Source organism: Anabas testudineus, chromosome 19, assembly GCF_900324465.2.
Source record: "Anabas testudineus chromosome 19, fAnaTes1.2, whole genome shotgun sequence".
Classification (NCBI taxonomy): Eukaryota; Metazoa; Chordata; class Actinopteri; order Anabantiformes; family Anabantidae; genus Anabas; species Anabas testudineus.
The window spans coordinates 7,182,961-7,210,336 of NC_046628.1; the positions used below are offsets into that span (position 1 = coordinate 7,182,961).

Sequence of the window (27,376 nt, forward strand, 5' to 3'; positions counted from 1 at the left end):
AGTGAAATTAAACAACACGCTTGCTTATTTTGCTACTTGTTCAAACTGAAAATAAAAACAACAATAATTTATTAATCACAGAGTAAGATAGATAGATATTTCTTTGCAGTGCCAAACATGTAATCATGCTGAAAAATATGATACATGAATTAATTTCAATGTTGTGATAACAGGTGTCCATAATAAACAAAGTTCTAACAAGACCTGAATATATGTGGAACACAAAATCACACAAAAACAAAATCTTGTCTGCTTTTTTTGACTTCGTCTCCAGACTCAATCCTCGGCTCACAGAGATCATCTCCAAACACTCCCCAAAACTCTCCCTACAGTCATATGTATGGATGTCAACACCCCATAAATGGAGCTCCATTTCCACACATTGAACACAGTCAAGCACATCACCTCAGGATATCAGTGCCCAGTCCCAAACAGGAAAATGTACATTATAGACCAAAAACAGCCAACGTTTTCAACCGTTCATGGCACTTTGACACTTTTCACAACCTAGTTTCACTCAAAAAGTTACTATTTCTGCTTAGGTAGCTTTGTAAATCCAGTAGTACCAATTGTCATGTTAGACTGCATACAAATGAGTGACAGAGAGGAGAGAGTTTGTTTGTCTTGTCAACTGCCATGTTCCAGATCTGATTCTAACCCAAAATACCTGGATAGTTGTATTTCAACATTAACATTAAGTTAAACATCACTCTGGTATATGTTGTAGCATAAAAAATGCTAGTACTGTATCTTGACCTTATGTTCACCGCAGACCTTATTTCAGACATATAACCTAAAATCCATTCAAACAACACACTACTACAACAGTGTATCAGAATCAGAGTGGACTTGGGGTAGAGGTGGCATTAAAGAGACAGGAACTAAAATAAACTGGTCACTTGAGATAAATAAAGGCTCACCATCAAAAAAATAGGCTGTTTTTGCAATTGTTCATAGTCCAAAAATATTTCAATGGAGCCCCAGTATAAAAATATAAACCACAAATTATGCATAATATTGCCTCTTTCATAATAATAATCTGGAATAGAAAAACTTGAGTCATAAAATTTCAACAGTATACTGCGGTACAGCTGCTTTTATTTGACTAAAGGATTTTAACTTCCTTCACCACTCTTCAGATTTTCTTGTGTATAAATCAAGACACTACAGAACAGTTTTTATTTCCTTAGGAAAAAGTATGCTTCTATGCTGCGAGTCAGCTTCAAGATTTTGATAGATGGTCTAAAGGAGCTACAGCATGAAGGTTGGCTACAATGATAGCATTTGTGAGATTTATTTTAGGAAGACTTGCCAAATGTGTGTTCCCCCAAATAAACAATGCTCCTTTCTGGCTGTCCTGCCTCATTTCCTTGTGATCTACACTGACATTTCCATGTGTGTGTGCTGATGTGTGTGGGCTTGTAAATTAAGGACAGCGCTGGAGGCAATGTGGGTGTGTGGCATGTGTGTATGTGGCTGCTGCTCTCTGTTTACCAACACACAAATCTCTCAAACAGTAATGATCTAAACAGGATGAGATGAAAGTGTCCTTCTACTAGCAGACTCCCAGGCACAAGAATTTGTTCTCACACACACACACACACACACACACACACACACACACACTAACACAGACGCACACACATAAAGGAAACAAGGAGGCACAGTCGCACAGGTAAATCAGGACACATTCAAATGAGAGTAACTCATCTTCTTCCAACTTCCTGTATCAACAAACCAACCTGCACGGGAGTCAAAGCATGGCACAGGCACATAGCACATCACAGGTAAAAACAAACCAGCAAAAACAGTAAAGTTTACTTACTGGCTGGTGAGGGGGTGCTGTACCCACTAATGGGCAGTCCTGGCAGGGCAGGAGGCGACAAGCTCCCCAACATATGGGGGAAGAAGTAGGAATAAGTGGGCATGGGGAAGCCGTTGAGGTGGGGGCCTGGCACCTGGTTGCCCTTCCCAGCCATGATGGCTCAGTCCACCTCCAGTCACAAACAGACCTCAATGAAAAACCACCTTAACAAGACGCAACGGGGCGAAATAGAAGTCAGTGTAGATTCCTGTATGATTTAATCCCCCATAGGGACGCCGGATAAGTACATATTCCAAAGGACCGCCAGGTGAAGTTAGTAAAAAACTCCTTTTGGTTTGGAAACTTCTCCTGAAAATGGCTCCTGCAGATGTCACCGAGAGAAAAATCCTGTTGGGTTACTGAATGTGTGTGTTGAGGGCTGAGTTACTAAGGAAACGAAGATAAAAAAGACACACAGGGCAAAAGTATAAAAGGGGACTGTAGAGTGTTTTTATCCTTCCTTTCTCTGGTATTGTGAAACACGCTTAAAGGCCTTATTTGCGTGAAGTGCTGGGAAGGTTAGGAAGTAGCACGACCATTCCTTATCTTTAAAATGAAGGGGGAGAAAGAGACAGAAGGCAAGTTGAGTCAAGAGCAGGTGACTTTGATGGCTTGTGATAGTGGTGATAGGGGTGCTAGTGGTTGTGATTCTTGCGCTGGGGCACAGATTCCACTGCAGCGTGCCTCTACGAAATGCTCAGATCACATGATGCCAAAACAAGGCTCTTCTTCTCTTTGACTCTCTCTTTGCAGTCGCACAGACGCTGCCTAGGAAAAAAAAAAACACAGAGAAAGAGAGGGAGATCATTTAGTGCTTCAATGACAAGGTAAGGAGATCGTTTCCCTTTGTACTTAAGTGCTTGAGCAAAACAGTTCTTTTCTTTTGATGCTAATTAATGGTAATGTCTCATCTGAAATGTTACAAAAACACCCCATCTGCCTTAATTAACTAATGGAGTGTTAAAACTGCAAAGAGAGCAGTGGGTGTGTGATGTCTCCCCGCAGCTTTGTGCACTCACAAGCTCGCTCATTAACAGTGACAGACTACAAATACTACGGGAGACAGGCCAGAACATAAACGAGGAAAGAAACACAAAAGAAAACTTTGCTAATTGCACCAGTTGAAGAAGCCAGAGGTGAGACCCAAGGCGCCGTTGTGGGACCACTAGAGATTTCTGCTGCAGAGTTGACTTCCAAATTAAAAGACATGTACAAACAGACCTGTAATCACAGCAGAAAGCACGAGTGCACACAAGGGCACTGACAACTTTACACCCAGAGAACACAATTACCATAAAATGGTACACTAGCACCAGAATATATACAAGAGTAAGAGAGAAGCAATTTCCTCTTAACAGCTTGTCATAGCATGAGCAACTTATTTTTTATTGTAATGAACCTTTTATAAGTCTGTGAGTGTACCACACGGCAGTAAAACTAAGAAGCACTGTAAAAAGTAGGAGGGATATGTCTTTGCATGAGCAGTGTTGCTGAGGAATGTGACACCCTAGCATGAATCACACATGGACATCAGGGATGAACTCCCGTAAAAGAGAAGAGGGTCAAGTCAGACATGTTTGTGTGCCTGTTCCCACTTGTATGAGGTACATAAAGGATATGACAGCCGAGGGGGGCGCACTGTTGACAGCCTTCTACAGATGGGTGACGAATTAAAAGAAAAATCAACATGTTTCCATGAGTTTGGCCACAGCTTCATATATTATATATCTTTGGCATAGATTCAACAAGTCTTTCTGCTTCCCATTTGGTGTTTTAAAGATTGACTGGTGAGTGCGACACATCCTCAGGAGTTGGAGTTTTCACTGAATAATAAATCATTCAGGAAATACAGTAGAAACTGTATTTTAACATCACAGGTCCTTTGCAAGATATTTCGAAGCCATAGACACTTTATTGATTGCATCACACCTCTCCTGTCACTGTCCACCTTCTATAGTTGTAAAGCAAAAATCTGCACATCTTCAAGAGTGTATTTTTTTTACTTTTAACTAGCACACTTGATGGTTTGAGTTTTGCCTTACCACTTGCTGTCAACGGAAAAGATCCTTTTGTGTAAGTGTCAAAAGGTTGACTGTGTATGACTATATACCTACAGGAAAAATGAGTAATTACCTACGGGAATGAGTTACTAACCTACAGTAAGAATATGTGTTTTTGCTGGTGTGTAGTGTGAGAGTTGTGAATGTGATGTCTGCTGATTAGATGGAGAGCTGACTTTATGAGTCTGCCCTTCTATTAGTCACCTTATTTTTATTGATCGTTGTCAAAGTGCTCCCTAGTCACCCTGTTGCTGTGAACTGGTGTGTGTTGGTCAGGGGCTGTGAACTGAAACGTGTGCTTGATGGAAAGCTGTTCTAGCATTTTTAAACACCCATGGGAATTGAATATGGTTTTATTTGCTTTTAAGGCCCCTCTCTCTCCTCAGTAGCCACTTATTAAACCTTAGGTTGGTTCAGAGTTAAGGTAACATAACAATATTATTTCTGGTTCTATAATACAAAGTAATACACAAGCATTACCACAACAACATGTGGCCTTGACACTCTCCATATAAATCCTTATATATTTTAATGCAACACCCAGAGGCCACAACTGGAAGTGTGTGTTTCAATGAGGAGCTACAACTCACTTGAACACTGGGAGAAACCACAAGCTGGAAATGGGCCACTTCCTTCACCATTATCATTACAGTGTCTAGTGTGGGCACCTTAAGAGGCTGTTCTGAATGACAAGCAACATCAAGCACTGCTGTTCACATACACTAGCAGAGATTTTGCTGAAATACACCCACACCCATCCTAATTCCTTTTCCCGATATCATAGTGAACAGACAGGGATATTGTTGTTGCTGCAACACAATCAGCTTTTCTAACATTTTGTGGTGGACAGAAGCACGACCTACAGGCAGTCACTGTTTCTACTCACATAACTACTGATTTAGAATTAGAAACTGAGATGTGTTCTCCAGCTGCAGGGCACAATATTAGGGGTGTTTAGAGAATTTGTGTTGCAGCTTAAAAGTGGTCCCAACCAATTTTTTCATTCCAATTAACATTTAAACTTTTTAAATATTAATGAATTCAATCAAAAACTAATATAAACATATGTATAAATTCAAATTAAATTATTGCAAAGGAACATTTCCTGAATGGCTTCAAGTGTTTGGAGCCAGGCGCAGACAAACATTTTCTGATGAGTATAAACAGACTGTCTGAATAGTGCTACTGAAGCATTTCAAAACACATTATACAATGATTATTCATTTTTCACTCATCCATGCACACACACACACACAAGCAACAACATGACAGAAAGTAACAGAACGCCTTTATAATAACCATGCCAAGTACAAAACACACAGAATCAGAGGCACAAAAGTCTGACACACACACACCACTCTATAAGGGATTAAGACACAACTCTCGGCCCATATAATCTGCTGTGAAAACTAGACATGTAGTTGGGTTGAGTCACTGATAGACACTCTATATCCCCCTCAATGTCAATGTACGGTACTCAAACCAATCACAGTTCTCACAAACAGCTGTGTACTCTGATCCTACATTGGATAAGAAAGGCTGAAATCCTTACAGACAACTGTAAACAAATTGTAAACCTATGACACAATGCTGTATATGTATATCTGCTCATATAAACACATGAACCACTATGATTCTCTATTATTCCTTATCTCGTCATGCACACGTTGCTTGCATGCATGCGCACACAATAATCTCCCTTTCATTCCCCTATCAGAGAGCTCTCAAATCTCGGCAGTGGGTGCCTCCCGCTGCATGATGTATGGGTTCTGTATGATGTGGCTGACAAACAAGGTCGTTGATATGGAGAAGAAGAAGAAAGGGGAGCAGTTGTGCGCACGGTTGCTGGTCGTCATTGTGATACAGAGGTAAAGCTAAAGTATTGTCAAGGCCAACAAGACAAGTCATAAATATGGATGCAAGTAAATACAGAAAAGATAATAAAATAAAGAAAGAAAACAGGAGTAACAAACAGGAACATGAAGTTTCTGTGTGCTGATATTGAATGTGTACGTAAAAATGGCTCATACATTTGCTTACACACACTAGTATGGTCTAGAAACAGGATAAAGTCCAGAAGTCAGAGATTAAACTGTGACGACGACAGTACAGAGAGGGGTTTCTGTGCCATCTGTCTTTCTAACTATGCTGCCACTATTATGAATATTATTATAGCGTTATCTGTCTCTATCACTCATTTCAGTATAGTCAGGAGCATTTAGGCAAGGTGCTGTATGGCAGGCAGCTCCCAAGGGAATGCATGTGATTAGTTACAGTATGAAGAAAAATAAACAAATAATTTGGGTCACTTGGTCTTAAATCTTTCATGTAACAGGCAGAGATAAAGAAGGGTCATAGGTCATGGAGATTGTAATTGGTTGTGACAACAAACTCTGAATTAATAATCAGAACAAGCAGCAAATGGCAGCAAGTGGTTGGGGTGAACGGGTGGTCGAAACACAGCCACGGGGGAGGGTAAATGCAACGCATGACATACAGAGACGCTCTGGTGTGTACATAAATAGACAGGCATATAGTTCAAATGTACACACAGTTCAACATGAACACACACACGCATCTTCAGATGTGAACATGAACAAAGTTCAAGAAGGTCAGTCATAGAAAGTAAGCCACTGATTGTTGACAAAACAGAAAAAAGCAAAGCACCTATCCAGAAATGATAGCACACACACACACACACACACACACACACAAATATGAACACATGAACACACCATAAAATCACTTCTGATAACAAATTATGACATGAACTATTTTTAAGACCAATAAACCGAGTATACAGATAGTTGCTATTATGTTGTTTTATGATACCTGCTCCTTTATGAATTTTGCTCATGTCCTAAAGGCATGTCATTGGAATATAACAGTGTTGCACCTGCCTTGTCAAATGACAGATATGCTGCTTCACACATTCCTACGCTTGTAATTGTCTTTACTAAGGTTTTAGCATGGGAAAGATTACAGGCTCTTAGTCCTGAGTGGATGTCAGTCTTTAACAGCACAGAGTGGGCTCTGAAGCCAGCTTGTACAGTTTTTCATTGGTACATATGATGGAAGTCGCTCAAGTGTGATGCCTTGAATTTTTGATGAGGACAGCCGCATGGGTAGATACAGTATATGAATATATACATCTAAAGTGAGACAGGACATTACAGGAGCGAACGTGCCTAAGTGCTCACATAACTGTGCACTAACCTCAAATGTGTTTATATGTGCAGTGACGTACAGGTAAGAAACAAACAAGTGTGAATACTAGTAATATAGTACAGTATCAACAAGTGCCCAAATCTCAGTGTGAGTGTCTGAGTTGGCAGCGTGTGCTGTCATGTGTGTGTCCTGTGTTTGCGTTTCTTAATGTGTGGACACGTCATGTCCTGAATCACATTTGCGTAAAGTCTTCGTGCCCTGAGGGAGTGCCTCGCGGTGCATTTACTGTACATTACCATCACACATCACTGAAATGGGTTTTGCATAAAGAGTTGACTACATGTGGGGGCAGTGGAAGGGTGCTGCAGGCACAGAGGGACATAGGTCTTCAGCTAAGAAATGTGAATTATTAAGGGCAGAAAGGGGCACATCGTGCGATAGCATTCTTAAGTTCCACAATAAATGAGCAGCAACTTTCTTCAAAGAATCTGGAGAAAGTTTTATTATTTCACCAGATCCTGAAGTATGTATATAACATGGACATGTAAACAAAAACAGCAAATGCAAATAGAGAGGCCTTTTCCTTCCAAATACGGAGACATTAACAGAAATTTGTTGAGTGAAAAACTCTCTTGAGCTCTGTCCAAACCACTAAGACAATCTGCCATAGCCTTACTGTAAGTAATTTACTTAGTGAAGCATCGGCCAAAAACAGCTATTTCCAAGCACTGATCTAATACTGTTTACTATCTGAAGAAACTAAAATAGCTGCTGTGATTCACTTTATCTCTGCAGGACTATTATGAATCAGAAATTACTCTGTATGTTGGATTCTTAATCCCCTATTGTTCTACTTTTACGCCAAGACATGTACTCTTCCTAACTATCTGATTGAACAATGCTTCAACCTCGTTGCTCCTTCCACCTGCATAGCTTCAAAATGCTCAGAATCTTCACAGATTGAGTCGCTGTAGGTGAGAGTGCAGAAGGTGGAAGCTACTTCTCGTTGACAGCCAGAAAGTGTGGTGCAAGAAGGCTAAAGGGTGCTAAGTGCACATGCAGGGTGGTGAGAATCCTCAGCCGTTTTGCCAAGGCCCCCTGTGGGGTGAATCCACTTGTCAGCGAAGCAGGCTGGGTGACATTTCTGCCTCACCTCAGAAAGGTCAGCCTTTAATTATCTCAAATGCCAGCAAGCACTGCACCTGCAAAAAATAAACCCAGGGATGAGTTGTGTATGTGTGTGTGTGAATATCTGTGTGGCTGTATGTCATGGTAAGACGGTAACCTGCTTCCTTCACGCAGAATGAGCGCTTCTGTGGGTGTCCGTGCAGAACTGGACCATCTGCCCATCTGCATGCATGTATGCATATGGACCCATAAACACACATCCACAGCCAAAAAAAACTGACAGATGCACACTCACACATGCAAGCTACCAGTGTCAACCAAAGTCGATAAAACCTACAACTAAAATGGCCTGCTAAATATGGGTCAGCTACTGTATGTGATTACTTTCTATTTGTCAATATCGTAGCGTCAGAGTCATGAATCAGTGAAGTATGGGGGTGTTCTTGCAAAGATTAGGCATTAAGCATGCCAAATTACTTCCAGTAAGAATGCAGTTGGTGACAGAACTGAAGGCATATCTGGCAGAGCATGACATGCAGTGTTTGCTTTCGAGCTACTCACTGTAGCTATTCAGCTCAGTCAATATTTGCAGGGGTCTATGGTAACAGAGAAGCTCACACACTCGCATAAACACACTGCCCTGTACACTAAACCTCACACACACAAAAACTAACACTCTGCCCAGAAAGTCCCACTCATGCTCGACGGAGGTTGGAGAGACAAAGGGCCATAGATCATTGGTGCGGACGGTGTGCGGTGGGCTCCGCGCGACCAGGTTTTTCCGGCATCTTTCTCTCGTTCTGAGAAAACATGGAGGGCCCGTCCCTATTGTTTACACAGCTGGCTCCATGGAAAGGATTGCCTAATATGAAATATGAAGAGAGCGGAGAGGTGAGAGGGAGAGAGCAGGGAAGGAATAAGGGAAGGGAGCCAAGAGAGAGGGGTGGGGTGGTGGGATAGCAGGCCATCACTGAGTTAAAGGCTGAGTGTGCTCTGGATTGGAGGACATAGGAAGTGAGCAATAGAGACAGTCAGAGAAATGTGCTGGGAGAGAAAGTGGTAACAATGTAGTTAGGAAAAAGAAAGCAATATGGCAACACTAAATCTGGGAGGAGAAGAACACACAGAAAATGCATGAAAACTAAATGAGGAGCAAAGTGAGTGCAAACAGAACATGAAGCAGAAAGCCCTGAGGTTTCCTCGTGGTGAGGGAGTCATGCCTCCTGCGGTCTGGGGTCTGTAGTGCATGTTATTCTTTCCCAACAGCCACACACTGCTTCCATTCGCTCAGTCCTGACTCACCAGCCCTCTGGAACTGTCCTGACAATCCTTTGTTTCCTCAGCTCACTCATTTACCCACAACAATCCTTTATCAGACTAAACCTCAGGTTACACTTTCTTTGATGTCTTTCCTGGATTTGGTCTAAAAATCGCATGCCCAGCACCCAAAACTTGAGTACAGTCTTCAATGGGAACAATTTGGTTAATTTCTGATAACGTTAGCTTGATCCCATTAAGACTAAACTAAAGTGGGGGTCATTTGTACATAGAAGATTGAGTCAGTTACCACGAGAGAGCTAGAAAACCCACTTTTCTACTAGATAACAATAAGAACACCTATTACACTTTATTGAACAAGGAGAAAGAGCTGGGGTGTTCAAACCCACACCTAAGCACATGCATCAGCTTATGTGTCTGTTTTAGTGTACTTGTGTGTATGTGGGAGTGAGGTGGCTCCCTCGCCAACCTTGTTCCAGTTAGGGAGAGGCCCAGCACAAATGAAGTCCATATTTCTGAGCAGGGCTCCAACAGACTCAACAACCCCCACCCGCTGACCCACACACGCACACGTGCACGCATGCACACACACACACACACACATAGAATTTCTACAGTCAAAACACTTTAGCTGTCATTTTCTATATGTGTAAACATAGAGGGGTGCACGCACCTTTACCAAGACATCACTCTCGATTCTCATAAGGGAACAAAACTGGCTCAAGAGGATGTTTCATTCTACCTTCAGCCAACACACACAAATCAACTATGCATGCGTGTGTGTGCACCACTTCGGCATGACTCTTTGTGTGTGTGCCTGCCTAGAAGATTGTGTCACCTTTGTGCACTTATGCAGGATATCAGGCTAACAATGTTATGTGAACCACTTTGGCACATTTCAACACAGAAGATCCAATGACATGAGGACGAATGACGCACTAAAGTGCAGGGCCCCTTCCTGTTTATGTCGCCACTTGCCCACTGGAGGATCAAACGAGATCTGCTCCTCTCCTCAGAGCGGGTGTGCTCTATTAAAAGGGATGGTCTGCAGTTCCTCCAATACCAGTATGTAAAAAAAATATATATACAAAAAACAGCCTGCCATGAAAAGGAAGACGTTCTATCACAGCCCAACATGCAAAAACATCTGTATGCACATTTCTGCTTATGCATTTGTGTGTCTAAGTGTTATTGTAAATTCACAACTGAATGAATGAACTGTTCTCTGCAGCAGCATATACCCATATGAAGTAATAAATGTGCTGATATTAAACATTGTGTGTGTGTGTGTGTGTGTGTGTGTGTGTGTGTGTGTGTGTGTGTGTGTGTGTGTGTGTGTGTGTGTGTGTGTGTGTGTGTGTGTGTGTGCATGCAGCCAAAAGCTGGTTTGACTCACACGCCTAAATGTCATTGTATTTCCAGAGGGCTTGTTAGTCTTGTTTACAGAAGGTTAAATTCAATTATGTGAATGATCTACTGTGGTGTGTTTGTTACTGTGTGTACATCAAATCTGAATAATCGTAGGGCGTCACTTCCTTTTCACGCTCGCAGTAACACAGTAAGAAAAAGCTCCACTACATGAGAGAGGATCAGTGGGTACCTACAGTAAAAAGGCCAATGACTAATAGGTATATGGCCAATTTTGCCAAGCATACCCTTAAACAAACAGCCCACTGCTAAAGATTTACAGCTGCAATAGATAGCATGTTTGGTTTTTAATGGCTCTAATTCATACACTGTCCAGACATTCTTTCAGAGAAACCATTGGTTGTTAATGTCAAATCCTCCGTGGGGATGTACAGAGCCAAATTTATGAAAATGATGTCACTGAACCTGACTCTACCTCCTAGACTTTATTTTATATATAAACAGTTAGCAAACACACGCGATCACTTACAATGAATGCTACAAGCCAATATGCCACCATTTGTGCACGCTTTAGTTTTCAGAGACTATCGCTCCCTAGTATTTGCAGATGTGGGGAAATATCAAACAGACCAGTCTCAGCAGGCAGCAGTCATTCAGAACAAGTCAGTCAGTAATATTTGTACTCACATGTCAATATGGGCTGAAATTTCCATGTCATCTGGGGACTGCAGTGTGTGATTATCAGCTATGCACCAATATGGACACATTTCAGGTGACAGCATCACCCAGCACTGCTGCCCATTGTGGCACTGATCTGCACTTATGCTGCATGTCATTCATCCCCACCGGTGCCATCAGTAAGACAAGCGGGCCAAGAGGAGCAGTATGTGGGGCACAGTGACATGATTTAGAGCGCCGTCACTATGTGTGTATTCATGTGTGTTTGAAACAATGGAGGTGAGGCAAACGATTGTGGGCCAAGGCCAACACAGTGATCAACAAGCTATGGCCTCTCTAGGACAAACGCCCATAAGCCCACACGTGGTGTGTGTATGAGGCCAAGTTGCGTGACAATGCTGATGCTTGACGTAACAATGTACAAATGCTATATCCTTAGTAACAGGTTACAATTACCCTACAGATGTATATGTGTTTGGTGTGTGTGTACTGCAAGGAGAGAGTCGAAAAGACTTGAAGTGAAAGACAAAAAAAAAGAGTGAGGAAAAATCCTCCAGAGAAAGAATGAGAGAAAACAAACAAAAGCAAAACAAATATTTATCTCCCCTACTGCTCCTGCCCTTCATATACAGAAACACTCAACGAAGGCATATTCCTGCCTCTCTTGCCTTGCCTACTCTCCAGGACTCATAAAATTCACATTTATGAATGCATGGGCTCCATAAGCTGCCAGGCCTCTATTAACTGTGTTATAGTGTAGCTGGCTCTAGCTGCTGACGACAGCCAGGGAATGTTGCTTTCCATTAGGGGAGATGGGGAGAACAGGAGGAGAGGGAGGAGGAAAGGGGATGAGGAATGAGGGGAATAACAGAATTTACTCATTTTTCTTTTTCCCATGGCAGTGCAATCTGATGCCTGAGCATTTGGGCATGGGGAAGAGGGAGAGCCAATGGTTTCACTGTGTAAGCCTGCATAAGTATAAATGTATGAATGTGTTTATGTGCAAGGTTCATGCACCTGTGCGCGAGCCTGTGGCTAAGGCCAAAAGTAATTGATTTGAGTGTTTCTGGAAGATTTTCTCCAGTGTCCTTAGGCGCTCACAAGATGACTATTGATTGGTTAATTGATTGATTGGCATCCGGCCGACAGTGAGTCAACAACATCATCACTCTTCATATGGACCCAGCCCCCCCACCACCCCAGCACTCCCTGCCAGTCGTACTTACCATGATCGGTTAGAACATTTAAATACGATCTCAGTATTTCTAAATGACCAATGATTATCTATTTTTAGGGCCTTAAATAATGCTACAGTTTCATGCTAGTGTAAGGTGTACAGTGGCAGGACAAAGTATGTGAACCGTATTCTGCATTAATTTGTCATAAAATGTGCTCTGATCTTCATCAAGTCATGTGTATTACACTTTCATGTCTTTATTAAGAACAACCATAAACTTCATAGTGCTAATAGAAATAGTATGTGAACCCCTGGAATAATGACCTCTATAAAGCTACTACTTTTTGCCACTGTATATGTTTTTCACTCTCTACTACCAGTTCTATAATTCTTTATAATTGTTGTTTTTTTTAACAATGTGTGAGAGCTCCCACTTAGATCATTACGTATAGCAGAATTACACAACACAAAGACTAAATGTGCATTTAACCATGAAACCAGAAAATGGCTTCCCCTCACCGTTTTCATTTAACTGTGCAATCCTCCTCACCTAAGCGTCCTTGAGCAAGACACTAAATATCAACCTGCATTTCAGAGCATCTGCTTAATGCCTTTGAATTAAAATGTAAATGAGCTTTCGATGGTTTGCGTTCGACTTCAACATGCCGGTGTGCATTTCTTCTTGATGATATTTTTTCCTCTCCCCCAGCCCAACCTCTCTGTGCATGTATAAGTCAAACTTAGACTATGAAAATTAATGAGCTAGCACCTAAAGCACTGATGATACTCAGGAACAAGGATCCCGTTCCTTTAATGGACCATATAGACACTGTCTGTGGTATTTCAATTAACAGACAATGGGAAGAAATGTATGACTGAAGAGTTGAGTGACATGTGAGAATGAGGCAGTAACAGCAGCACCTATCCCTTTAATGGACCATCATGGTTGAGCATAGACAATAGAAGTTAATAGGAAATGTAAAATTATGATGTACGCCCTGTCTAAAGGGGTGAGTGACACCTGGGAGTGAAGCTGTTACATCTTAATGCACTGCTGCCACCAGGATGAATCAGCTTCACATATAGGGGGTGGAAAGCATCTGAAGGCCACTAACCTCCGCCAATGTCAGTGTCACATTAACCTTCAGAACAGCCAGGGGACTGTGTTAGCCCTGCTGACCTCTCTTTATCACAAACACACACACTCACACACACACAATCCTGTGCACACATGTCTACCCTCCATCCTGTGTCTTATGAGCACCATCAGTGGGATTAAATCAGTCCATCACATGCTGCTGTAACACCAAATAGGCTGTCTGGGCTGAAGTGAAATCACCTAAAGCTTTCCTGCTGCCCCCAGGGTCCATGTGGACCAATAACAGCACTCCCTAAGCTAATTCTGTGTACGCAGATGTGCACGTTTGTACATATGTGTTCATCAGCTCAGGAGGGAACAACAAACCAGATTTATGTCTGACAAAAACAGACACTGCAACTTTAAATCTATCTAAATAAAAAAAATCTAATCTAATCCCAGTGTTTTCCATCAACCCTGAGCCAAAGCTATATTATACAACATGCTGTATATATTGTCTGACTTTTTTATCTCTTACCTTCAGAATACTTTATATACAGTATGTATGTGCCAAGCACTCTTCAACAACAAATGTTCTACTCTTATATATGGGTAAAATGTACAAGAAGTACATTCCTTATACTGAAAAATGCTGAACTGCAGAACAAATAGAATCAATGTCAACCTTGGCATTTCAGAAACACAGAACAAAAACATAACTTTATTGAAAAGTGGTTGTGTTTGCTGCATTAAGGATCGTGCATTGAGGCAGGACTAGTTGGGTCATTGCCCATGTGTTTCCAAATTTCACTGGCAGGAGAAGAGACAGACAAAAGATAAAACAAGATCTTAAAGGTTGAGAAAGAGAATGAGCAGGAAAACAATGATGCATTTTAAAAATAAAAACTCTTGGGACGGTTCCCTGGGAGTAATTGAAAGCACAATCAGAAAAAGAGCTGACCTAATTTTCTGCCACCCATTGTAGAAAGGCAAAGAGAAGAGATCCAACAAGACTGACAATGGAGAAACTGCACTAAAATCGACGAGGCCAACATCCATAAAAGAGGTTTGCAGATGTGAAATACTGCTGATGGTAGCAAATCTAATAAATCATCCACTTTAAATTTAATGGTTTTGATAAAGTGTTGGCAAATGGACCTGGTCTTTCACCAAAATAATTTGTACCTCCAGTGTAATCTGGAATTTTTCCTTATTGGAAAATCAATAAGGAAATCTAAATCAAAACATTTAAGTATGTTTACACTTTACAGTAGTAACAAATAAAAAATATATGCCATTTTCATTAGGTTTAAATGGGTAAAGGTCATTTAAACATGAAATTAGATGAAAATGTCTGCATTAAAATTTAAAAAAAAGAAACAAAAAAAACTTTATGGAGCGCAAACTAAAATTGTAACAGTCCAGTAGGTTATAGTGTGGACAGCTCCAGGTGCTGAAATTAAGTAAACAGCACGTTAAAGCTTCAGTTTGGAACATTTACTTGCTTGTAAAAGTTTTAGAGTGAGGCTCGCCCTTCTAACCAATCACAGAAGGCCAGTTTGACTTCTTATTTATTGTAATTTCATATCAACTAATAACTGATAAGCTAAGTAGGAAGACGGGGAAACGTGAGGAATAGAGTACAGTGATTTCATACTGCTGTCAACATCACCTGACTAGTTTTTTCCCCTACTGTCACAATTATTTTTGTTATATTTCAACTAACTAATTAAAGACCTTTAGTAGGGCAACATATGCTAATAAATACAATTCTATATATTAGCTATATGGATAGAAGGCAAAACATCTTCAACTACAAACAAGTCCAGTTGATACTGAACAGCAAATTTGAGGTAGCCATTACCTGGATGACTGTGAATCTTCACAGACAATGTTGTTTTTGTTCTCCATAGTACCTGCATGTTTTTTCGAACCCCTGTGGTCTACAGCTAGACCTAATTGACAACCACTGTCTCCTACTTTCCAAACCAGCTGTCCACACAAACTTCAGTCTTATGACGGTGCAAAAAGCTTTTAAAGGGCTAACATTTGCGCTTGAGTGGCCAGAACATTGTGTGCAGCTTTTCTTCAGCCCGTTGCTACTTCCAGTCCAATCGCAGTGCTACTGTGCTGCTGTAAGGGATATTTTTAGAAAGCTGTTGACAATATCGGATCCCCAAACAGGTGTAATCGTACTATGCTGGATGTGCTAAAAGCCTTGAGTTGGGAAAGAACGTCACAGGAGGAAACAGGCTGAGACACACAAGCAGTTTCAAGTGAGCCTTTAGTGCAAGAAGCTTCGTAGCAGAGTGGGAGGAGCAGATAAAGAAAGACATACATACAAACCCAGCATGCGAGGGATAAAGAGTAAGAGAATAAGACACTGAGTTCCTGATAAGTCAAGAGATGACAAGTAAAGATAGGATGCAAATAAAAGGTGATTCTTGGGAATGTGAGGTTTGTTGTAGGAGGCTGTGGTGGCAGTGGCTCAGGTTGGAGGCTTGATTGTTTTGACAGTGTTTGGTATCGGCAGCTCTGAAGGTTCAAGGCGGCCATGGCGATGATAGATGAAAGAGTGAACTTTAATCAGAATGGCGCCTGGAGCGTTTTCAGGGAGGTAAACAGGTTAATCAGTCAAGCCCTCCTTCCATCCTCCATCTCATTCTCCCCTACTCTTTTCTCAGCACATGACCACTCCTGACACTAGCACACCATTCGTCTCTTTCCCATCAGCACCTTGCCTTGCTCCTTTCCGCCTCCTCCATACGCCCCTCATTTTTCCCCCCACCCTGATTCACATCTTGGCAACCAGTCAGGAGAGCAGACAAATCCCCCTCCCATGCAGCCTATAATATAAGGCATATCCCACTATCATATCAAGGGGAACTTGAACATCAAAGCTCTCCGTCAGCCCATTTAATATCTCCCAGCATCATCTACCATAAAACTATGAGGTGGGAGGAAGGAATTCAGCAAACAGAGGCTATTCATATGCTCATGGTTTCTTGCATTATTGCTTCTCCACTACCGCGTATCATGGGAGGCAGATAATCTATGATCACTTCGTATCTTTGAAAGACCTTCAAACAAACCGAGCTGAAATCAAAATTCAGTGAGGCAAAGGCAGACAAAATAGCAGAAGGAGCAGCCAGGCATTATGTATTGTTCTTAGTGCTAGGTGGGTTTATTTATTAAAATGACCCTGTCTTACTGCCTCTCCAAAAAGCAGCATTGGCCTGCACACAAACTTGCGCAATATGCTGAACAGAGCCAAATTACTGCACGCCTGACCACCGGACATTTTAAACAAGTAACGACTATAAAAAGGAAACCAGGAACCAACAATTCCCACGAGTTTATGGTCCTAGCCACATCCCATGTCATCCCTCTCATACATAAAAAAAAACTCCCTCTTTCTTTTCCCGAAGAAAAATAAACAATCAAGTCTAACAAACCACTTTGGCCAGCCAAGTGTGAACCTTACAAAGCTTTAACAGCTCCTGTGGAAAGAGGCCTCATCCAATTTGAAATTACCCACACCAGCTCTTCAACCACACTGTACTTAGGCACTTTGGGACTCTGGAGGCAAGATTACATTGTGTTGTCTGGGATTCCAACCACAGGCTTTCGTGAGTAATCAACAAGGGTCGCCACTCGCCAAAATAAACTTCACAGGCGGTTGCCACTCATTTACAGCTGCATGAATCTCCAGCACTGTTGCTGTTGAGCATTAAACTGGTCGCCTTGCTAATTTTCTCTTTAACTTTGGTGGGGGTGCAAAGTTGATTTGGAATAAATGTTCTTCTTATTCATATTTGTCCAGGATATTGCAAAAGGACACTAACTCATATTGTGCAATATGAGTTAGGAAACACATTACAGGAGGCCTTTAAGGGGGAACAGGAGGGGGGACAGCTTTTTTGCAGATCGTGTACACAGTTATTGTTGGGAACTCTCCAAATGTATTGGTGTTATTACCTCCTCCTACACACCTCTTCTTTTATCATTGGAAGAATTCAGGATGCAACCATTCATGCTGTCATTTTTTTCATCAGTATACAAGAGCAACCCAAAGGCTAATTAGGCTATTATTGATAAATCGGTGAATAACTCAAGTTGGCAGTGAGAGAGGACGAGGACAAGTTCTGCAGCAACAAAAAAAAAAACAAAAAAAAAAAAAAAAAGTAGAAGAGAGCTGTGTGGGAGTTAAGAGAAATGGGGACTGAAAAGTGCCAGAGGATAGTCACTCTGTTGTTTGGGAATAGGAGCTGAATGGCTCACACGCATACACACCCACACATACGTATGCACACAGGGAAATGTGTGACTGTATATTGTCGATGAGCCAAAATATGCACTCATGTGTGCACATCCACACACGCAACTATGTAGTACAAGCATATACACATCATAAACTGAACTCCTAGAGGAATAGAAATCCCACGGGTTTCCGCCATGACACGCATTCTTAGGGGATTTATAAGAGTTGCAATGCTAGATACAGTGGTGCAGTCTTCTATTAACGCTGTATTAGCGCCGCTCACCCCCTGCACCACTCCACAAGCTGCTTCTTATTTTCCACTTCCCTCCATATAACTCTCAAAAGGGTTTTTTTTTCTCTGTTTTGTCATTCTCTCTTAAAGGAGTGGTGGTCAGAGGAAGTTGGAAGTTTAGACACTAATTTGCTCATACATGACTTATGAAATCTCCGTTTTCTGTGGCTCATCCTAACTCGCGCACACCCACACAGGCAGAAATCTTCACTGATTTTATTTTGACATCTTTGCTGCAGTGCTTCCTCACTGAATATCTGTCATACAAAAATGTCTTCTTCAATTGGTTTTATGTTTATAAAGGTAGCACTCTTTTCTCTGATGCCTTGGAAGCTATCACTGTTCTTCCTTTAGTAATTCAAAGCAAGTCGCTGTTAACGGAACAGAGAGAAGCAATGCATTTATTTATAACATATGTAAAATCAAACATAAGCTGCAAAATAATCAATAAATACCTTCAACAAGTAGCAAGTAGAGACCAGGAATTGAACCACTAACCCTGGAGTTTGTAGTTGGCCGCGCTACCACCTAAGCTACTCCTGCTATTTGCCACATCCTGAAAAGTGGAAATCTCCACAGACTAATAATGCATGGCAAACAGAGTCCGACAGAAAGTAGGAAAGCAGAAAGTAATTTGGTAGGATGAAGAGAAAATATACAACTGAAAACTAAAAAAGAAAAAAACAAGTAAAAGGAAAGAGAGATGGAGGTAGAGGGACACAGTCATCAACTCTGTCACCCCATTTCTCTGTAGATCTAGTTGAATTTGTCCTGACACAGCAACAACACCTTCTAACAAACACACACAGACACCTCTGAGGGTGTGCGTAAAAGCAAATAACCTACTAAATGCAGTCAAGTAGGAATAGAAACAGGCTCCAGAGTGCCTGAGAAAAACTACAAAAGAGTGAAAGAGAGAAAAAAAGCAGACAGCATATGAGGGACCAATCAGTTTTGGCAAAGAGGCAGAATGAGATGTGGGCATGAAAAGGAAAGAGAGGTGAAGAGGCCAGAAAGCATGAACATTAACAAAGAAAATGAGCGACAGCTCGAAAGAGAGAAAATATGTAAAGGCTGAAAAGAGAGGAGGAAAAGGGGAGAATGTGACAGAGGGAGACAGAGGGAAAAATATATAGAATGATGGAGAGAGAGGAGGAGAAAAAGAAGAGGACAAACGCAAAGAGAGGAGTACAGAGAATGGATAAAGACAGAGAGAGTGAAGGAAGATGATTTCTTATTTTCCTCTATCTCAATTTGCACAAAACTTTCATTACCACCAATTTGGGTTGGGTGCCGTAGGCTGGACCATTAGGCGAGCCCAGCATCAATCAGCCTAATCTCCCTCCCAGGCTGCTAAATTACAGCGCCCAGTTGCTTATTAAAATTTGTCGCCCGTCTCCCAACACCCAGCACTGCTGGAGATTAGACGGAGGCCCCCAGTCAAATCTGTTCCAGAGAAGAAGAAGAGGAGGAGGGGGAGAGGTGGAGAAACATGGGGTAAGAGGGAGGGAAGGAAGTACAGGGACAGTTGGAGGGGAAAAAAAGAAATGTGCTTGCTGAGACTGAGCGGATCAGAGTGGGGGAATATTATCTGGTTTGATTTATGCACTCCTGTAGATCTCGCATGCACACACACACACACACACACACACACACGCACACACACACACGCACCTATACATACACACCTGCACACACACACACATACACACACTCCCTCAAACTCTCTGCATCTCAGCCTCTCTTACACACTCGAGGCCACATGCATACATTCCCCCAAAATGCAGTTTTCCATTTCTGTCAACAACCCTAACACACACACACACACACACACACATGCACACACACACACACACACACACACACACACACTAGTATGGCAAATATGGGGTTTGCGGCACCTCCCACTGCGCACTCAATCAAACCAGTGGCCAGATAAGACACATGATGAATGGCGTAATTGAAGGCGGCGGCAGGATAATGCTGCATCACTCTGGGTTTGGGGGGGGGGGAGAGAGAGAGAAGAGTGGGTGATTATCCTGTAGGATTTATTGTTATTGCCTGTCTTATTAAAAAATACTAAGACAGTCTGCCCTGCCTACAGTAACACACCTCCAGACACACCGACAGAGCATATAGGGCCCTATATCTCTAGATGCATGAGCACACATCAGGGTGGTGCCTGTATAGATTTGGGGGGTTGATACGGAGTCTGCTCACATCACAGAAATCCAGCTGCATCCAGGAAATATGGATGCATCAACACTGGAAACCCCATGAAAACCAAGGATATCTCCGTCGCTCTTTCACCTCATCTCTGGAAGCAGAGAGGTAGTTTTCTTCACTCACATGAGGCATTAACAGCACGGAGCAACGGGGTTAGTGTTCACCTCTAGGTCAGTGGTTAAATGAGACAAACAAGATAATTCTACTTAAGGCTTCTGTGCACTCAACAATCAAACACTCCTTTCGCATTTCAAAGGCTCACAAAGGGTCCTTGACAGGAGTAAACGAGATAGTGTACTTAACAGCCACACTGACGCCACTCACTCCCCGCCAACACGCCTCTGTTGTTCCTCTGTTGAGAGAGCATGTGCAGAGGGATTTCTCCCCTAACTGTCCACGCCATCTGATGACCCTGATTTGCCACAGTGTGCTGTTCGCTGAGGCTAATCTGTCTTAATGGATCCTGGCTTGTGGCACATGAGGAGCTGATTTCAATTAGTGAGTCTCAGGATGTAGCTGCTGTAGCACATTCTAAAATACACAGTCTTATCAGCTTGAGGTGGGAAGTCAATATTAATTTTGTTTATATTCCTTTTCGATAAAAAGCTTAGTCGTAAGGTTACAGTATCCCAAAAGATAAAACTAACCATTTGCAGTGTCTACAAGTACGACAGCACTGTCTTAGGAGAAGAGGAGGAGACACTGTGTATCTAAAGGGTTAGGCAGCTGATGTTTACTTTTGCTTGACTAATTGGGAAAAATAAGAACTGGGATAACTGATGAAAACATTAATTATTCCAGTTATGAAGCTAAAATCCCAAGTGATTTATTAGTTCTACTTTTTAAACGTAAAGATTTACAGATTTTCTCTGTTATACTACATCTGTTACTGCAGATAGACTACCCTTAGGTTTTAATTGTCAATTTGTGCATTGTTACTACTGTCTAGTGACTTTGAAATGGCTAAAAACTGCTAAACACTTTACAGAGAAATAAGTTAAATTAAAATTTCAACTTTCAGCCAAAATCTGGCTTTACTTGTAACATCAATTGGGGAGAAGAAGGTACAGACCCGTTCAGAGCTTAACACAGAAGAAAAGTGTGTCTTTGTCCAGCCACAGAAACAAAGAGCGGAAAACAAAAAAAAAAAAAAAAAAAAAAAAACGTGCTTAATACAGATTAACTGAGAACACATACAGCGTAAGTGTGAAACCCCACATAAATCCAAGACGTCAATCACTGACACACACACACACACACACACACTGCGTCTGCTGCTTACACTCGTCAACCAAACCAGTTAAAGTGCAGCACTAGCAAGCAGTGTGGTTGTATAAAGCGTGTCCACTGTCAACACATACTGACACGGTAACCAGCACAAAGAAAACCACACATGTACACCCTGAGCCAACTGTGGTCTCAGACAAAGCCCACTCAGCTACTATAAATAGAGGAGAAACACAGCAGCTGCTTTGCCTGAAAGTTTAAGCATATCACCTGGAGTAGTGAGTATCTGAGTCGGTTTAGATTTCAGATATAAAAATCAGAGTAACGCCCTTAATGTTGTTTCAGAGAATATGTATGATTTATAAACTGAGTTCACTTCAGGATCTATTGATGTATGTAGAGAGTGTGTACCTCTCCTGGTGTCTGTTGGTCAATAGCAGCCCTGTGTACTGCTGTTCAGACTGATTGAGTAGTGTGCTGTTCGGCCAACTGGGCTTCTGTCTGGTGGACTGCCCACATCAATTTCTCACGCGAGCTCTTCTTCTGGTGCACAGACAGAAAAACAGAGGGCGAGAGATGGAGAGAGGAGGAGAATGGAAGTGGACGATGTAAAAATAAAGAGCAGAGAAAGGTATGGGAAGAGAGAGAGAGAGGAATGGAGGGAAGACAACAGACAAAAGGAGAACATTAGCTTAAATGAAAGTTTATTAGCTGTATCAGTCAGTAGGATGGGGTGGGGGATATGCCCCAGGCAATCTACCCTTCCCCTGTATCTACCCCCCACCCCCTCCTTCTACTTGTGTGTGTGTGTGTGTGTGTGTGTTTGCAAAGGGAGGGGTTTGGATAGGAGGCAGGCATGACGGGAAAACATTAGGTTGTTGGCGAGTCGCCTGTACACCAGCCAGTAATTGGCTTGGGTAATAGTCATGTCCAGACAAATGGTGTAGGCCCTAACTGTGTTACGAGCAACCAACTGCTCAGCCCGTATTCACAGCATAAGCGCCAGCGCTGCTCGGATACCAAATTGCTGCAGTGTGTGTATGCGCTTGTGTACAAGACTCACAAATATGTGATTTACAGGGACAACAGCGTTTTCTTTTGAAACTCACAACCAGTGTGCCCTGCACAGCCTGTAAAAGCGATTCATGGCTTGCTAGTGCCCTGTGTGCGAGACAGCGCTATGGTAAGATGGGAAAAGATGGCAGAACAAACCCCACTCACCTCAAGGGACAAACTGACATCTGCCGGCGTCCTCCAAACAAGTGACAGATAGGAGGAGGAAAGAAAGAAAGAAATGGAGGGAGGAGGTGTGTGTGTGTGTGTGTGTGGGGAGGCGGGGTGGACGAGAGAGGGAGTTTGAGGATGAGTTCCATTTTTCATCCGTCCCTCCCTCTGCTCTGCATCACTTCGCCTTCTGTCTGATGGCAAGCTGAGCCGCTAATGTCCATTGTGTTTGGAGGGGCTGCATAGCACGCCCGTGTGTGCATCCGTGAAACGTATATGCTCCTGCAGTAGATATGCAAGCTAAATAACATGCATAAATGGATAAGGGTGAATTTGTGTGTGTCTGTGTCTGTGTGTGTGTGTGGGTGAGTGTGTTGTGGCAGCCCCTCAGCCATCCAGCTATCATCTCCCGCCAGACAGGCCCCACCAAGCCGACCCAGCTGGATAATGAGATCCATTATGATTTACGTGCCAAAAGGACAGCCAGACAGAACAAAGACATGCACACACACACATACACAGTGTTGGCTGTACATGTCAGTGTGTGCATGCTCTATCTCTTACTGTATGTGCTGATGTGTGCTGCCACTGTTTCATATTTCAGATGTTCCTCTTGTGTTTGTGTGTGTGTGTTAGCCACATTAGTTAGTTGCCTGTAGGGTATCCGGCAGTGGGTCCTCTTTCCGTTTGCAACTCGAGAACTCTCCTGAAAGAGCAAACGCATTGAAAGATTGAAAGTCCCAAGTACACCAACCTTACTGTCTCTACCCCTTTTCCTTCTCACACTCTCTCTCTTTCTCTCATTCACACACACACACACACTGCCCCAAATCCTTGCAGGCAGAAAGTGAAAGGCGAAGATTACAACTATGTGTTACCTCGAAAAAAGTAGACCACACAATCTCACCCTGATTGATCAGTACCTCTGCAGCACACTGGTGCTAGCCAGGGATTTGTTCCAAGGTATTTTTTTTGTGTGTGTGCAAGTGTGCGCAGGGATTTGTTAGTGGAGAGCTGAGGTAGCTGTCAAACATATTTTAGAAAAGCAGCAGGCTATTGCTTCATTTCACTTTCTGTGAATGGGCGTGCGTGTGTCTGCTGAGGAGGAGGAGATCAGGCCGGACAGTTCAGCAGGTAGGAGGATTTCAAGTCAAAGTTAGTAGTGTACCTTTAAAGTACCACGTTATAGTCAACAACAGTCCTATATAGACATAATGTATACCTTGTGTAACAACACACAGCATAAGCAACAGATAAAACAGTTCCCAATCAGAGTTGTAATAACTGGATTTGATTCATTTTTAAAAACTAAAGTAACGGTGTTTTGTCTTTTTTGGAATTTCAGTTCTTCCCTTTGACCAATGACCAAAACTCATTGTGGCTTTTACTCTTCGTGCAATGGAAAAACGTCTCTTCTGTTTTTTGTTCTTTTGCAGCTGAAAATGTTAAAAAATATGACTCAAGATTTTCCAAGTAAAGACATTTAAGAGACTGGGTGTCAGCTAAAATGACTGTACAACAAGCTGACTCATGACTGTTTCATATCAAACACTTACAGGGAGCAATAAATCTGTAACGCATGGCTGCAACTAATAGGTTTTTCTATTATGTATACATTATCTATACATTAGTTTGTTTTGTTAGTTTTTCATCAAACTTCAGAAAATAGCAAAACTGTCTGTTACAATTTCTTAGAGCTCAACATGAGGTCCTTAAATTTTGTTTTGTTTGACCAACAGTAAAATAATCTTTTTTATTTTCCTGTCTCTAAAAGTCTTTCACACAGCAGCAGCAGCCCTACGCATTCCCTCCAAATGCAAGGCACAGAAAACAATGACGGGATTCTCTGCTGTTCCTCCGTTAGAAAGTATTCAAGTGACGCCAGCTCAATTAGAGGCCTAAATGCCAAGATTGAGATTAAGAGATGATCAGAGAGATGATAGGAGATTAAAAAAGACAAAGACACAGAGAGAGGGACAATGAGGACACAAGGCAGAGGAAAACAGGATGAGAGGAGAAGTAGGCCAGAATGAAGAAATGGAGAATGATGAACTATACTTAGCTCTCCTAGAGGAAATGGGTAATAACAAGAAATAACAGGTGAATAGAGGAAATAGGTAATGAGATGTAATGAAAAAAAAAAAAAAAAAAGCACGGGATATGAATGTAGAATGGTAGATTCAGCAGAGAAGAGTCATACAAGCAAAGGCTGAGAGATTAATAACAGCTGGAGACACACAGCCAAGACCATCATGATCTCCTTGATGTGCCTGCCACTGTTCAGACTCTGCATACACACACAGACACCCATAACACATAAGTACCCACGGACAATCCTCTGTGGTATGTGTTTCAATCGTCAACCGTGAGCAGTGCTACTGTATCCACGAGCCAACCTTCACTCAACCGCATAACCCCTGTGGGAAGGTGGATGCCCCCCCCCCCGCAGCACTTTTCTACTACTGAACCCTGCACCTTTCGAGCACAAGACACATGCACGCACACACAGGAGGGAGGCGCAGTGTGGCCAGCCTAGGTAGCAGTGAAGGATCAGTCATGCCTGGTTTAATTAAAAGGTCAAATAAATTAAATGATCAAAGCGAACGAGCCTGCAGATGAATTGTGTAGCAGCTCTGAGGGTTACTGTACCTCCACGGGGTTGTCTCTAAGAAAAAAAGGAGGGATATAATTACGTATTAATTTAAAGGATCATTCCGGTTTATTAGAACGTCAGCCTGGTTTTATCACAACAATGTGCTCACCAGGTAGGCTGGTGGAGTCTTTGCCATCGTAAAGAGTGTTTAAGATGCCCCATAGCCAGGATAGCTTGCATAGATTAAGAGTCTGTTGTTGTAATGGTTGTTAAATTATTAAATATCACACTGACAGACTGTAACAAAACACTCCAAATGTCGTTTAATTGGGCTTTTAAGCAGAGAGGATTATTGTAGTATGTGTGGTCACTGCTGCAGCTGAACATCCCACTATATCATCACCATTCTCTGACAGGTTCTTGTGGTTGCAATAAAATTCACATGAATGCAGACAAAGTGTTCATCATCTCCATGGTTAGCCACTCTCCAAACTATTTTTACTTGTAACTTGGTATATGTGCAGACTTTGTGGAAGCTGACCCTCATGTCCCCGCTGTTGTGGCATATCCCACGCTCCAACCATCTCAGGCAATCAGCACCAGCGTCAGAACCCAAAACACATGCTGCAACCAAAAATAATTTGCTGTAATTGAGAGCAAACAAAACAACACAGTGCCTCAGATCTCACTCCGACAGAAACAAAAAAAAAACTTACAACATTTCTCCAACAAACCAAACTCAGGCGACCCTCTCCCCTCAACCCCCCCACCCCTCCAATACATCTCAATCCTCCTTAACAAAACAGCTCTTCGCTCACTTTGGTGCCAACCCTAATCACTTCCCTCAGCACCAGGTGGTTCTCATTCACTGGGGCCCAGCTCTTCCACTCTGCGGGACGCTTTGCCAGAGGAAATTGGCTCGTCTACACGCATTTATTGCTCCTCAGCTTCATCGAACTGGGTCGAGCAGGCCCTCCAACGGTGGCGTTGGCCTTTGTTCAGGCTCTTTGAGCGACCGGGTTCGCTGTACGGAAACAGCTGCTGCAGCATGCTCAGCAACATCCAAAGACACAATTAGAAACACCCTTTTCCTATTACTCCCCACCATTAACCACCATTGTGTGGAATTAGTGGCAGTCTATGGAATAAGTGGATTCTAATTCATGCCCTCCACTCATGGGCTGCGGCTGCTGCGGTGGCTTTCCTCTGCTAATGAAGAGCATGAAAGAGAAGCGTTAATCAAACTGAGCATCTGATCTGCTGTAATATGGAGCAGAGAAGAGGTCTTGGAGTTGCTCCCTGGTGATGTTTCAGTGTATGTGGGCGTATGTGGGTTTTTGCCGAAAGGGAAGTCACTTTGTATGCACCTGTTGTGCCATTCTGTTACTGAATTTAGAGCTTTGTAAACTGATCATCAGTCATACAAAAAATACATAAAATAAGAATGCAGGAAATGTGTGTGTCTGGCCCTTGTCTTCTAATTGCTTAGCCTTAGCCCATAGGAATGAATGTCCCACTATGGGCCAATTCCTCTCTTCTTCCTCTCCGCCTTTCATCCCTCCAAGGCTCCCTCGTCTTGGACCACAGTGCTAACCAGCAGGGTCTGATTAGATTTAAATGTCAAGAGAGATAGGACAATACAGTTATCTTCCAAATTATGGTCCTATTAAAGGGCCTGAGCAGCGCGCCTCCCTCCTCAACTAACTAATCATCAACCAGATTCATCATCTCACAGACTGGAGCATAATTTAAGA

General features: G+C 42.3%; 1 protein-coding gene across 1 annotated transcript in view; it reads right to left on the reverse strand.

Moving 5' to 3' along the window:
* The window catches only part of raraa (retinoic acid receptor, alpha a), a 125,314-nt gene that overhangs the window by 67,743 nt on the left and 30,195 nt on the right, over positions 1-27,376 (reverse strand). The window contains exons 3-4 of the mRNA XM_026351987.1: positions 22,217-22,348; positions 1,826-2,632 (exon numbers count right to left, since the gene is read on the reverse strand). Coding sequence (XP_026207772.1) covers positions 1,826-1,979 — 154 coding nt within the window. The 5' untranslated portion in view covers positions 1,980-2,632; positions 22,217-22,348. The remainder of the gene's footprint in view (positions 1-1,825; positions 2,633-22,216; positions 22,349-27,376) is intronic.